Source organism: Cebidichthys violaceus, unplaced genomic scaffold (assembly GCF_023349555.1).
Source record: "Cebidichthys violaceus isolate CVI_PGR_0920_01 unplaced genomic scaffold, fCebVio1.0.p SCAF_16, whole genome shotgun sequence".
NCBI lineage: Eukaryota > Metazoa > Chordata > Actinopteri > Perciformes > Stichaeidae > Cebidichthys > Cebidichthys violaceus.
In genome coordinates, this window is record NW_027176329.1 from 14,590,561 (window position 1) to 14,604,354 (window position 13,794).

At 41.8% G+C, this 13,794-nt stretch overlaps 1 protein-coding gene across 1 annotated transcript; it reads left to right on the top strand.

Annotated features, from left to right (window-relative positions):
- Positions 1-2,316: 2,316 nt before the first annotated feature.
- Positions 2,317-13,052, top strand: styk1a (serine/threonine/tyrosine kinase 1a). Its single transcript, XM_068711459.1, has 10 exons — positions 2,317-2,558; positions 5,373-5,428; positions 7,633-7,839; positions 7,954-8,190; positions 8,398-8,579; positions 9,175-9,255; positions 9,567-9,781; positions 9,984-10,024; positions 10,248-10,344; positions 11,948-13,052. Exons 2-10 carry the CDS (start codon positions 5,374-5,376, stop codon positions 12,141-12,143), a joined length of 1,311 nt encoding a protein of 436 aa, XP_068567560.1. The 5' UTR covers positions 2,317-2,558; position 5,373; the 3' UTR covers positions 12,144-13,052.
- Positions 13,053-13,794: the final 742 nt, after the last annotated feature.

The window sequence follows — 13,794 nt, forward strand, 5'->3', positions numbered from 1 at the left end:
TTGACTACAGACACTGAACATTAGCAACTCCGGTTCACATCGGTTTTCAAGGCAAAACCTATGCGGTGTTTCCATGACGCCGTAGGCGGACCGATTAGGTTCTACCAAACATCAAGAATGCAGCAAATCTGTCGGTGTGTGTTCATCAGCAGAGGAGATCGTCAGGTGTAGGAGTGCACCGCCTTCGGACACACACAAAGACACAGAAACCTGTTCTAGCAGAGTCAAAGGTAGGAGACTCAAACAGACACGAGTACAACAGAACAACCAACATCTCGAAACCCAAACGACGAGGAACATGGCTAGAAAATACACGAAACAACATCGCCGAAAGGCAAAAAGCTCTTCACCAAAAAATAACTTAAAAACACAAAATCATGCTCAAACATTACGCAGCACTCCTCAAGAAGAGGAGGAACCAAACAAACACATCTGTGGCCTTTGTAGGACGGATCGCTAATTAAGCTCAACGACGTTTCACATTAAATCTGCACAAAAGAGTAAATCTTCAAGTCCATCAACTCAAGAGGAAACCTTTGAGTTCCAGATGCATTAAGACCAATATGTGGAGAAACCTGAATAAAGTGCTGTCAGTGTCTGGGTGTGTCAGCACAGCAGGTGAAAAGTCATGATCATTCAACACCGGTACTGATCTCTCACACACACACACACACGCACGCACGCACACACACACACACACACACACACACACACACACACACACATCAGAGCCAGTGTCACGCCTTTCAGCTCCAATAACAGTGAAAGTCCACTGCAGTCAATTTTTTTTTTTTTTTTATATATAACTTGCCAGCATGAACAAATACAAACTGTCTGACCATTTCAACACAACAGCAGCTTCAAAAACTCATTTATCTTTATACTTTGTAGCTTTTATCTGGCGGATCAAGACTATAACCTTGAAAAGAAAAACTCTCTTTGAGGCGACGACATACTCATTGTTACACAACATGCTCTGCTCATTTAGCAACTATATATATATTCAGAAACTTTGAACCTTCATTTGGTCCATTTCTCGAGTATTTACTGCATTACAAATAGTGTCTGAGGGACACGAGGCTCTGTTTTAACAAACTAATCGATTAAAGTAGACGCAGGGAAACGTTAAGGCCGTGGACACACTGAAGATATCTAAACACATCCACACTGTGTGCCCAACGGACCCCTACTTCAGGGGCCCTTTTGACCCGACATCTTAGGTGGAGATTATCTTATCTGACAAAACAAACATTTACCTGCATCTTTATTTGTTTATGAAAAATGATTTGATGTTAATAATTAACCGTTCGACCGTGAATGAGCAACACATTTTGAGCAGTTTAACTTTCAGAGATCACCGACGCTTATTATTAATTGATGATCGTTGATGATCCATAGTGGCAGATACAGATCGATTCGTTGCTTGATTATAGCAGATTAAAACAAATCGAGTCATTAGTAGTTTCAACAGCTCATAATTCATCTAGGCTACACTTTACGAGATTACACTTGAACACATCATGATAACGTTATAATTTGCCTTCGCCCAATACTTGTTCTGTACAGATCGCACAGCACTCTGAGGCAAATTTGTGATTTTGGGCTATACAAAATAAATTGAATTGTTAATTGATATTTGTTCATTGTTAATAATTTGTACCTAATTTTCTGTAATTTTTACAGATAATTGTTACCGATGTCCTGATTGCATCTTTTAAATCTTTTATTAAATCTTAATCTAAAATCTTTTGAATCACATATCCTGATCGCATATTTTACTCAATATGCGATCAGGATATGCGATCGCCAGTAAAACTTTATTTCGACACTGGTCCCTTACACCACTATTAACGAGAGTGGGTCACAATTATTTTTCAAAATTATTAGCATTCCTAATGAGAGATGACCAAAAAAATGTAACGCGTAAAATGTATTATTGCGGCACCAAAAGGCGCAGTGAAACACTTAAATAAATACTGTGCCCCACTATAAAAAAAGTTAAGTCTGGAGTGCTGAAAAATACATCATGTTGTTCCTCCACCTACTGCAGGAACCCCAAGCTACTCTGTCAAGTCGGCAAAATACAGCCAGCTGACTGGAACCTCGACACAAAGACAAAAAAAAAACCTGAACAGTGACACAGAAATACATGCACACGGCACATATAACACTGAGTGCAAGGTGTGTGTGTGTGTGTGTGTGTGTGTGTGTGCAGGTGATAAGCGTGAAGGAAACTGTGTTGGAGAGGTGGGTGTGGCTTACCTCAGAGAGAGAGAGAGAGAGAGAGAGAGAGAGAGAGAGAGAGAGAGAGAGAGAGAGAGAGAACACACCGTGTTGGTGACAGCAAAATAGAAACAGAGACTCACGTGAAATGTGTCTGCCTGTGGATTTCACTGTTTACTGCAGACAGACTACGACAACATGAAAACTGAGAGGGTGGACTTGAATTTGTCTTACAACTCCACACTTCTACGGTTTGCTGGGACATCGAACTGCATGTTTTGGATAAGAGGAGCACACAGAGTTTGACACCTGATCAGTCCCAGAAAGTCGGCCAGGTAAGATGAATACAAAATAAAGAAAACCGTGGACGTGTGACTCCGCAACTTCTTTTGAGACGGACTTGATTTTCCACCGTTGTGTATCAACACGCTCCGGCCGAAATCTATCTCAGGACAAAATATGACAGTTCATATCACAGTGTTTGTGTTTATGTACTGTCATATTCTTCTGTATGCCTACAAACGTATATATCTTAGTGCTGTGCGAGTACAGATGCATTATGCCATGTTTAAAACATGTGTGCACATCCACACACACAGTACTCTATGTGTGAGTAGAAGGTATCACTGTATAACTTTAATGTTTGTGGTATGATGTGCATCCTTACCCATTTAATGTCTGTTGACCCGTGATTTTGTTTGTGTGTATTTACACACGTCTGTGTGACTTGAACAGCATATTTTTACTGTCTGTTCTTGTGGTATGTGCTTGAGTCTGTCTGTGTGTGTGTGTGTGTGTGTGTGTGTGTGTGTGTGTGTGTGTGTGTGTGTGGCGAGTCTTTTGCTGTGCTTTCAGGTGTGTGTTGATGCAGGAGTGTTAGCGCCGCATGTGAATGCGGGAGAAAAATGCAGACAAACGGGTTCAGTGACATCCATTCTTTCTTAAGTGTAAAGGCCAATCTCTGTGTGTGTGTGTGTGTGTGTGTGTGTGTGTGTGTGTGTGTGTGTGTGTGTGTGTGTGTGTGCGTGCGTGTGTGTGTGTGTCACACCGAGAGTACACTGTAATAAGAATTTTTCCATGGTCTGAGAGGTGTGGATGACTGCATTGTTACCATATGAAGCAAGTCACAAACACAGTGTAACACTCATGAACGAGCTTCTTCCCTCCAATAGTAATACATTACATAGACACAACAGCCTGTACTGTACATTAAACATATAAGCTGCTCGTAGATGAATCCACGTTTTCAATAAATCCTGTTTCACCACAAAGAAACAGGACAGTCTGAGGTCACCACCTAACACAACGCATTAGGAAATCACATAAAAACAATAGAAATCCTCATTTATTTCGAGATTTATTTATTTCAGAATGTGTGTCACGGCCCTGTGGTTAAACAAGGTTTACTTTCTTACCTAATGTGACACAGCATTTAGATGTTTGGCCAGGTTGAATACAGTTAACACGTCTTCATCAGCTGTGCATCAGACCTATCTGAGTCCTTGGTACCAAGATAACAGCGAGTGACAGGTGAGGCGGGGGAGGAGGCTACCTGTTGCGCTACAGTCGTGGCCTGATGCTGTTGTGAACACCTGAAACTCAAGCAGAGTGTTGAATCCCCCGGTCGCACAGACAGAGCTCACTCCGAACTACATTTGTTAAACAAAGCAGACGGACGGGAGGACAACCGTCCACGCGACGTAGTGGTTTCCAGGACATCCCGGAAGCAGCAGCTTGTCAATCTTTAATCGGTGTTCTTGTTTTTTTTAACCTCATTATTTGAATATTTACTATTTGCATAAAATATGCTTGTTTTAAAAAGACGTTGGGCACAAGTTTTAATAAACCGGATCACATGTCCTCGGGGGGGGGGGGGGGGGGGGGGGGAATTTGCATCGGAGCACGCAGACACTTGTCTCTCTGCTGTGACTTGATGTTCTCCATCGGTTGTGTTTTACAGGGAGAGGTTTGAAGTGATGTTGTTTGAGGTGCTTGTCTATAGTCAGTGGATGAATGACCTACAGTGGATGACAGGAGTACCAGCAAAAGGAGCAAAACAATGGAAAGCATTCTAATGCTTCACATTGCAGCAAAAAGGATTTTAGCCCCCTATAAAAAGGCCAACCTAAAAAAAAAAAAAAAAAAAAAAATACTAATACTTGGCCGTCAGACAGGTTAATCCGGACTAAATCTTTAAAACACCACAGTCACAAAGGAAGACAAACAATATAACTAGAGGCAGCAGAGCATCAAATTATTATTTTTTTTATAAATGGAGCCAAACATTTTAATTTTTTTAGGTGGGTCTTTTATTTAGGAGGCTGCAATGCGTTTTGCTGCCGTTCCCCTCTCACTGTCGAGCATTTAATTAGCTTCCGTGTCAGTACTCCATGTCTATTTCCACCCCCAAAACTGGGAGTGTGCCAACCGCCACCCACTGCAGGTAATATACCGACTCCAGATAAGTAACTCATACAACCCCTTTAATGTAGTTCAACTTCCCTTTATATGAACTGTATCCAGCCACTGAGTTTGATTCATAGTTACAGTCCTACTTTACCTGAATATGTCTGTTACCAGTTCGCCGTCTCGATAAAAGACATTTTGCCTTTTTTTTTTTTATAAAATTAGACTCTGTAGCTCACAACTGTGAACGATTTACTGACAAACAAACGAACTCGACTGACGTGAGACCTCGACAGTTCTAGGAACGCGTTAAGACAAAAAAATGGTGTATATCTGGTGTATCACGCGTGTGACTTGAGAAGTTTAATGGCGCTGCTGATTTTGGGTCAGTGCTGAGCAATGGTTAACGCTGACCTCGGCTCCTTCTGTTATCTACGTAACTGATATCTGTTCAACTACACAGATAGAAATCAGGTCCTGGAGCGCTGCTTTTTTAGATTCGCTGCACGCGCCCAGATAAAAAAAAAAAAAAGGTTACAGTTCATATTTGCTATGCAAGTAAAAAAAAAAAAAAAAAAAAAGGCTACTGTAAATATTCATATCCTTCTGGACATGTGCTCTGCTGTTTACTGAACGTCAGCGATAGCTCTGAAAGCACAGGTGAAAGCTACTACTGTATCTGGAGTTACTAGAGGCTGAGCTCAGAGGATATCGCTGATCTGTGCTCCTCTCTTCCTCTCCAGCATGTCATCCAACTCCACGGCCAACAACACATGCGCACCGGAAGACCACCTCTGCAGTAAGACCACCACCGCTGCTCCTCATCTCTCTCTTTCTGATCGTCATCTTCACGTCCTCCCTTCCTGTCCTCCCTCCTCAACCCGTCTCCTCCCGTCTCTCATGTCTCCTGTGTCTTTTTCGGCAAATGTATTTAACCCATCCTACGTGTTTAGGAGCAACCGGGGAAGCTAATATTTCACATCTATACTTTATACTGTGCTTAAAAAGTCTGTCGCGTCCTCTACCGTCACCCTTCACTCCTTCACTTCCACAGATTCCTTCCTCTCCTGTGGCCTTTTGCTCAGTCTTACTCAATCCTTCCTCGCCTCACATCAGTCGTATCTCTTGGTTTACTGGGAGATCCTGTTCGTCTCGCCACTTAAGTTTGATTTCCTCGCTTTTTGGTTATTTTATCTTTTTTCAAACATCACATTTCCAGTTCACCGCCCCCTGTGTATTTTTCATTCAAATGAACACCAGCAGCTTTCTTTATTTCGGCTGTAGACCGAGTACATCAGACAAAGCCGTTGAAAAAATGACCGTCAAATGAACTCTTTAATTAATTAACCCAGCGGTATCAAACAGCCGTCATTATTTCTGCATTTCATTGACTATGAAACTGCTACGTTGCAACATCCAGAACCCAGGTGAGGTCACGTGACAAAACTGGCTCTCCAAGAGATGTGTGATTACACAATCAGAAGGAGTGATATCTGCTGACTCACAGATGAAGTCTTTGTGATCACACGGGTGATAATAAGATGCTGTCGAGACAAAGCATTTCAACAACCGTATCAGTGACGTTCAAGTACCATCAACACACGATACTGTAACTTAAATCTCGGAAATGATTAGAGTTGTAACACTTTGAGGGTTTTTTTTGCAGTAAATATGCCTTTTAAAATAGTTTTTGATGATATCGAGTTCAGGTTTATTTTAATTCCTTTTTACTGACTTTCTATAAATTCATTTTATTTTTTTTTGTTTAGCACTTTTTAAACTGCCTCTACCCCACATCATTAGTTGGTTTTTTTTCCAGCCCGAACTACAATAGGAATCAACTGTCAGTATAATGCTGGACGTCTTAGGGCAACAAACATGTAGTTGAACCAGCCTAAATGTTGAACTTGTATCGAGTCTTTGTGGAGGAGAGGTGTTGAAATTTCAAGCTCAAACAGAGCCTTTAAAAGGAGAATGACAAGAAATGATTTATGGCCTTCAAACAAATACCTCACCATACCTAAGAATCACAGGCAGTGTCCTCCCGTCCGTCTGCTTTGTTTTTCTGAAAACATTGCTTTCACGTCAGGATTTCAACAGCGGGAGGCGTGTGTAAGATGATGTCGTAATCTTATATATAAAGGGTGTGTGTTGGTCGACACACAGAGTTTGGTATTAACAGGGTTGTCAGTGAAGGGTCAATATAAGAGAGGATAGGCACACATTTATGCATTTCCTGTTTGGCACAGCGATCCAAAAGAAGAGGTTGAGTGGCTCAACGGGAAAACGCTTGTGATCAATGACTCAGCACTGTCTGAATCTCCCGTTTTCTGACCGTCCATGAATGACTCACTCAGAGCCAGTTCCACTAATTACAGCCTAATTGTGTTACGTTGGCAAAGCAGCAGGACAACAGCTACACTAGCAGCCAAGTCGGACTGAGGCCGTGAGCAACACGACAGGAGGGCAACTGTCCAATTGTGATGGTGAATGCTATCCACACGTCAAATCACGGCGGCAAAAAAACCACAGAGTGAAGGTACTGACAGTTGCTGTTAGATACTGATGTGCTTTGTTAAATTGCAGTGTCATCTATAGCTGTATATCGACACTGGTGGATGGTAGAACACCCTGTCAACACGTGAGTGGCGCAGCCTTTTAACAGCCGACGTCTTCATCCTGTCAAAAGTAACCCCCGAGCAAGGAAACAAGCTTACGCACGGTGTTATTCGTTTACAGGCAGCCGTCTGAGACACAAATGCATGCACACAATTCACGAGAGAGAGAGAGAGAGAGAGAGAGAGAGAGAGAGAGAGAGAGAGCGTTGAGGACTTGTGGATTGTGTGCCGTCCTAACTAACTTAAATACGCAGAGACAAGGGGGTTAGGACATTCCCACTGTGGCACACACAATAAAAAAAAGGCACTATGAAGTCTTCATAAAAATGCTTTGCCCTCTCTCGTACCTGACGTTTACACGCGGACATCTTTCGCTCTCTCTTAGTCGTATTAAACCATTTGCAAGGAGTGATCATCGTCCCCACGCTGCTCCTCCTGGGGACCCTGGTCACCCTACTGGCCCTGTGCATCATGAGGTTTTATCCCGAACGGAAGCGGACGCGGGTCGCAGCCCCTCAACGCTACCACAGCTCATCATCGCACAGACACAAACAAAGGAACGGCCACAGACGTCACCTACAGGGAATTGATGGTGAGCCAGCGTGCCCAGTGTCCCTGTGTCATTCCTAATCTCGATGCATTTTCATTTTAACTCAATTTGCCAAAGGACTACGCTCAGATGTATCGTCCTCTACTCTCTAAATAGCACCCCCAGGGATAAACCCGCTGGAACACGAAGAGCTGCCAATGTCGGTTCAACAAGTGCAGCAGACGGCGGTGCCAACTCTGGCTGCAGTACCTCAGGTGTCCACGGAGAGGCAGCACGGAGCCTTCAGCCAGGTCACTGCCCTGCCGCTGTCCTTCTCCATGAAGCCAGACGACTCAGCCGGCCTCTACAGAGGACGCATGGACAACAGGGACGTCATCCTGAGGCTGCTGAAAGGTAAAGGGAGACGTTCAAAGGGGTCTTACAGCACGGCTGCTGAAGAAGAGCAGAGGAACGTTTCGGTTCCGCTCTCTTCTCAGAAACGAGGAACAGTCTGATCACTGATTTACAGAGGAGGATGCTGGTGAAACAGAGAGCACTGCTTCTCAGTGAAAAAACAGTAAAAAAAAACAATGTCATTCTGTTCTCTAACCTCTCCCTCAGAAAGGGCAAACAACAGTGAGAAGCAGCACTTTTTGGGTTTCGCTTCCTTCGTGTCGGGACTGGGGCCCCACCCCTTCCTACCGGAGCTGCTGGGTGTGGTTTCAGTGCAGTCGCCCCTCATGATGGTCGTGGAGGAGCTGCAGCACAGAGACCTGTTGGGGTACCTGTGGAGATGTCGACAGGTACAGTTATCCATTAATTACCAAAAAAAAACAAAGGACGGCAGATTATTCAGAGCCAGGTTCACGCATTTAAAACCTTTAGTGCCATCTGTAACTGAAACAGCATATTTCAGGACACTAGATGAAGGTTTTGAATATAAGGAAAGGTGTCCTTAAAACCTTATACATGGACAACAATATATCAACGGAACAGAAGTGGACAGAATGATATTCTTTGTGTTATTTTAAACAATAGGATCATTATTTGGTTTACTCTAAATCCTGGCCCACAGCTTTGTGTCACAGCCCAGTGACTTTGTAACATAGAGCAGGGTTAAAGTAATTACTGCTCTTCGCCTTCGTGAGGCAGTGTGGGGCAATACATCCTCCTAATACTGAAAAGGGAGAGACACCAGTATCAGTGTGTTCACCTACTTCTATGACATACAAGCCTGACAACACGTGCGGTCGAGTGCAATAGCGGATTATGAACGCAGACAGGGAGAGAGGTTTATCAGGTTACATAAGAGGCATCGAAAGGCTACTATTCAGGAGACTGATTATATGCTGGATGTTTCCATTTCCTCCTCCTCCTCCTCCTCCTCTCTCACTATAGGATAACTCCAGTTTAGAGTCTCCATGTGACATGACAGAGAAGAGGCTCTTCACCATGGCAGGACAAGTGGCCTCTGCTCTGGTTGGTTAAACTGCTGTCTGTCTGTCTGTCTGTCTGTCTGTCTCACTGCTTTGAGTACCAAAATACTATATTTTTTTTTAGAATCATTTGTTAGAGAGACCACATTCATATTCAGTCTCCCTGCTTATCTCCCAGTCTGTACATATCCCAATGTGTTATGATTTGGTGGCAAACTAAAGTCTCTCAGTTTCAGCCTGATAAATTACAGAGCACAAGCCGTCTGAATGCTGTCTTCACACTTCAGGTTGAGGTCATGTTGTTATCATGCAGCATCCCTCTTATTGCCCCGTCTTTATCTGAACATCTTCCAGGAGTACCTGCACACTCAGGGCTGCGTCCATGGCAACGTGGGAGCTCGCAGCGTGCTGGTTGGCGGAGATCTGACGGCGAAGCTGTGGGGATTAGGCTCCGCCTACCGCAGGAGAACGCAGGCCGCTTCACCGGGGGAAGTAGAGGACAAGGAGACGAGGAAGTGGCAGCCACCGGAAGTGTTGACCAGAGGAGGCATCATTCAGAGCAGCGACGTGTGAGTGTCCAAGTCCACCGTGCACAATTAGGATAAAACAAGCTGTGTGTTTGAAATGCATGTAAATGTTGATTCCAGTGTCTTTACCCTAAATGCATTTCTATGAGAATTTGCACCTAAACAATGTACATTTAGTTTAATCTGAGTACAAGATCCTATCCTACTTTTTGACTTAATGCCTCTCTCTTACTCTTTGTGACAGATGGTCCTTTGGGCTCCTGCTCTATGAAATGGTCACATTGGGTGGGTGTTTTCACATTTTAAATACACCTCCACAGAAGTTGTTTATTGTATGAATCATAGAATATATGATTGCGTAACATTTTTACCTCAAATTACCTGCAAAAAACAAATATAAACACACTTTAAAACAACAGTAAACGTATACAGCCACGCTAGATAATATACAACTAATTCTTAAGAAATGTTGACTTTAACCTCATATTTAATACTCGCATGCATGCAGGTGACCCACCGTTTGCACAGATCTCGACGACTGAACTTCTGCAGCATCTACAAAGAGGAAAGCATCTCAAACGGCCCACCGGCTGCTCCAACTCACTGTAAGACACACGGCAGAACAGTTTTCACAGCGCTGTAGAGAACCGGCTGGACGAAATCATTATGTCTTAAGTAGTGCAGATAGGAGGAATATCTCACCCCCACCCTAGATATATATAATATATATATTATACATTTTAATTTTAAATGTTGTGAGCACTAATGTTACCTACAAATCTGAGTCCATATCAGAAGTATCAAAAACTTGTCAAGCATAACATTTACTGGACATGGCCGTTATTTCTCAATATCCTTCTTCCTCCTCCTAAACTAAGCGGGTATATTTACTTTTTTTTTTTTTTAAAAAACTGGCAATTAGGTTATAACAGCTAACTTAACATTAATAACGTTAACGTTAAAGTTTGACAAGAAAACAATGTAAAATTACAATTGGTCAAAGCATTACATTAATTTAGCATTAGCTAGCAACATTAACATAACTAGCATTTAGCGTTAGGTGACTTTTGTTTCGTAGGCGTTTGTTTTCAGCAAACTATTCGCTATATATTAAAAGTAGGGCTGGGCAAGTTAACGCGTTATTATCGCGTTAACGCATCAATTAATTAACAATTATTTTATCGCGCGTTAACGCAGTTTCTTATTATTATTATTATTAAGCGGACATTTTAAACACAATAACCGGTGTTACGGTTTAACCAGGGACCCTGTTAACTGGCGACCTTCAGCCGAATGCGTCAATTTGCAACAACTGCCATAACTAAGACAACAACAGACGCATTGGTTAAACCGTAACACCGGGCAGCGAGCGGTGAGCAGCTGTTTGTGTGGCGTCTCTTCCGTCTCTTCCTGGTTCCTTCATCTACATTCCCCTGGGTCCTAAGTCCCTCCATGTACAGCTTCTTATCGCCCTCCAACGTACATTTATAACAAATACCACACATATTACACGGTACTCAGCGTATGTATGTGTCTGACCAAAATACCAACAAAATGAAAAATTATTGTTTTTGTTTGGAATATGTATAATAAGCAAATCATTTAGTTATTGCTACTGAGAATTTAACAAACATTTAAAAAAGAAAAAAACATAGATAGGTTTGCAGTTTTCAAGGTGTAATTTCAAATTGCATCTATTACACATAATAAAGTTATGAACACCAGCTGAATATCTATTATCAGAATCATAACTGTATTTTAACAGCTACAGTGTAAAGGGAATACTGCTGTTAAAAAGAACCTTATTTGTTTAAAGTGTTTGCAAACCAAATGTTATTGCACTGTTGTTCATATAGCAGTACTTTTAAAATAAAAGTGCACAATACACCACTTTTGAATTCATTATTGAATTGTGCACATAATGCGATTAATCGCAAAAAAATCATACGATTAAAAATTGTAAACGTTGCCCAGCACCAATTAAAAGTAATAACAATGTAAAAATTAACGTTACCTTATGTTACATTAGTCAAATTAAATTGAAAGTAATGTTAGGCTACATGGTAGGAAAGCTAATGTTCACTGTTGACGCTAGTTAATTCCAACGGCAGAGAACCTGCTAAATATGTTTTTAAGGAGGTATAAATACACGTGTTTTGCTGGGTTTCGGCTTTACGTTTTGTATTTTAATTGTACTTTATTCTGTAGGTACTCAATCATCAGGGCCTGCTGCCATTGGCGCCCCCAGCAACGCCTCTCAATGTCGGAGCTCATTAGAACACTTCAGGAGGCAGAGCGATCAGCCAGTGGGAGGAAAGTTCTCACAGCGTCTGAACCACTGGACATCGAGAAATACATGAAGGAGGCGGGATATGGAGAGGCATACAACTACGCTGTGCTCTGATTGGCTGAGACCGTCATCAGTCAGGACCACACAGGCGCTGTGTCGTAACATTTTAGGACCGCTGCAAGAATGAAGAATTCAAATGAAATGGAACTTTATCAGAGAAATGCACATTGTTTATGAAACACAAGTTTAGTTTTATACTTCTTTGTACTGTTGAAAAACTTTAATATTTATACTGTATGTTTGAAAAGTAATATAAGGGTTATAAATATTTATTTTTCTGTAGACTATACCTACGGTCGTCTAAAAGAGAAAACAATGAAAGTTAGCTGCACTTTTTACCGGGAAAGGAAGTGTTATGTGATGTATGTACAAAGCTTTCTAGATGCAATACAGCAGAGGACAGGAGGTGCACAGGGACCACATTACTGCACAGTAAAACCACCGCTGCTTCGTTTCCATGTCTCCTATGTGGACCACAGGATGCAGACTTGTCCTCTGAGACCTGAAAGCTTTAACCGCAGCTTGATTACGACAAAGTTAGCTTGATACTGCGCATTCAAAGGCACGGCGACACCCTTCTGCAGGGCTATTTGCCATAATTAAACTTAGCCAGAAAAGAACTAGATGTCAGGTGGATCGAGAGTTTGACAAAGTCCTGGAAATAATGTGAATTAGCGAACAAGCCAAGAAAAGCCGATGCGATCTGCAAGGGACTGTTCAAAGTTGTGTCTACTTTGTGACAGCGCTGTTGTTTTGAACCCCCACAACTAGGCCATTCTAATCCCCATACCGTTGTGCATGCAGGTGTTCCACCGTATCCTGTAATCTGACCACTGGGTTTCCCTTAGCTTAAAACCTTTTAAAAACGAGGCCTATTTTCAGGCCTCAGCTCGAAAAAAGATAAGAAATACCTAATTGAGTGTATAATTAAATTTAAAAAAAATAAATAAATAAAAAATTATATATTTTTGAGATGTGAAAAGTCATGGAAATATCAGTATACATGTTACAGGTTAACATAAGATAAGGATGGAACACAGCACAACTTGGAAAATTCTAAAGCTCGCCCTGGAAAAACAGCAATTTCAGGATATTGTTTTTTGGAAATTATGGAAATCCAAGATTTTAAATATTCCCAGCTCTTATAACAACTGATAAAGGCTCTCTATACACAGTTATACATAGATACAGTGAAACATTCATAAAATATAGAGCATATAAAATTGCAAAACTGATTAAATATTCCAATATTTGAATAAACATTTTTTTTTTTAAATTAAAAAACACTATATCACTTCTGTATATCACTCCTGATGTTCAATGAATCAAAAGACAGAAGATTGGGCTTTTTTTGAGTGTTTTAAGCTCTTTCTAAGCCCTTTTTATGGTCATTTTATGGTCACATACTGCTTCAGATTCAGCCACTCTCTCTGTTTAGGGCTGTATCTCAGCCCCCCTTTCTCCGATTTTCACCATTGAGACCTCCTTCGAACCGTAGAAGCCAATATAATTGCCTGGAATTGAAAACTAGATGATTGACAGCACTATTAGCCAATGGGAATGATAAACGTCCCATCTGATGGCAGATCTGAAAACTAATTTGCTGAGCTTCCAACCCTCCCAAGAAGCCGAGGAGTGTCGGAGAGACACGAATCGAACGGATTCACACGGAGCACATGCAGCTGGACATACCAAGCAGTGGAAG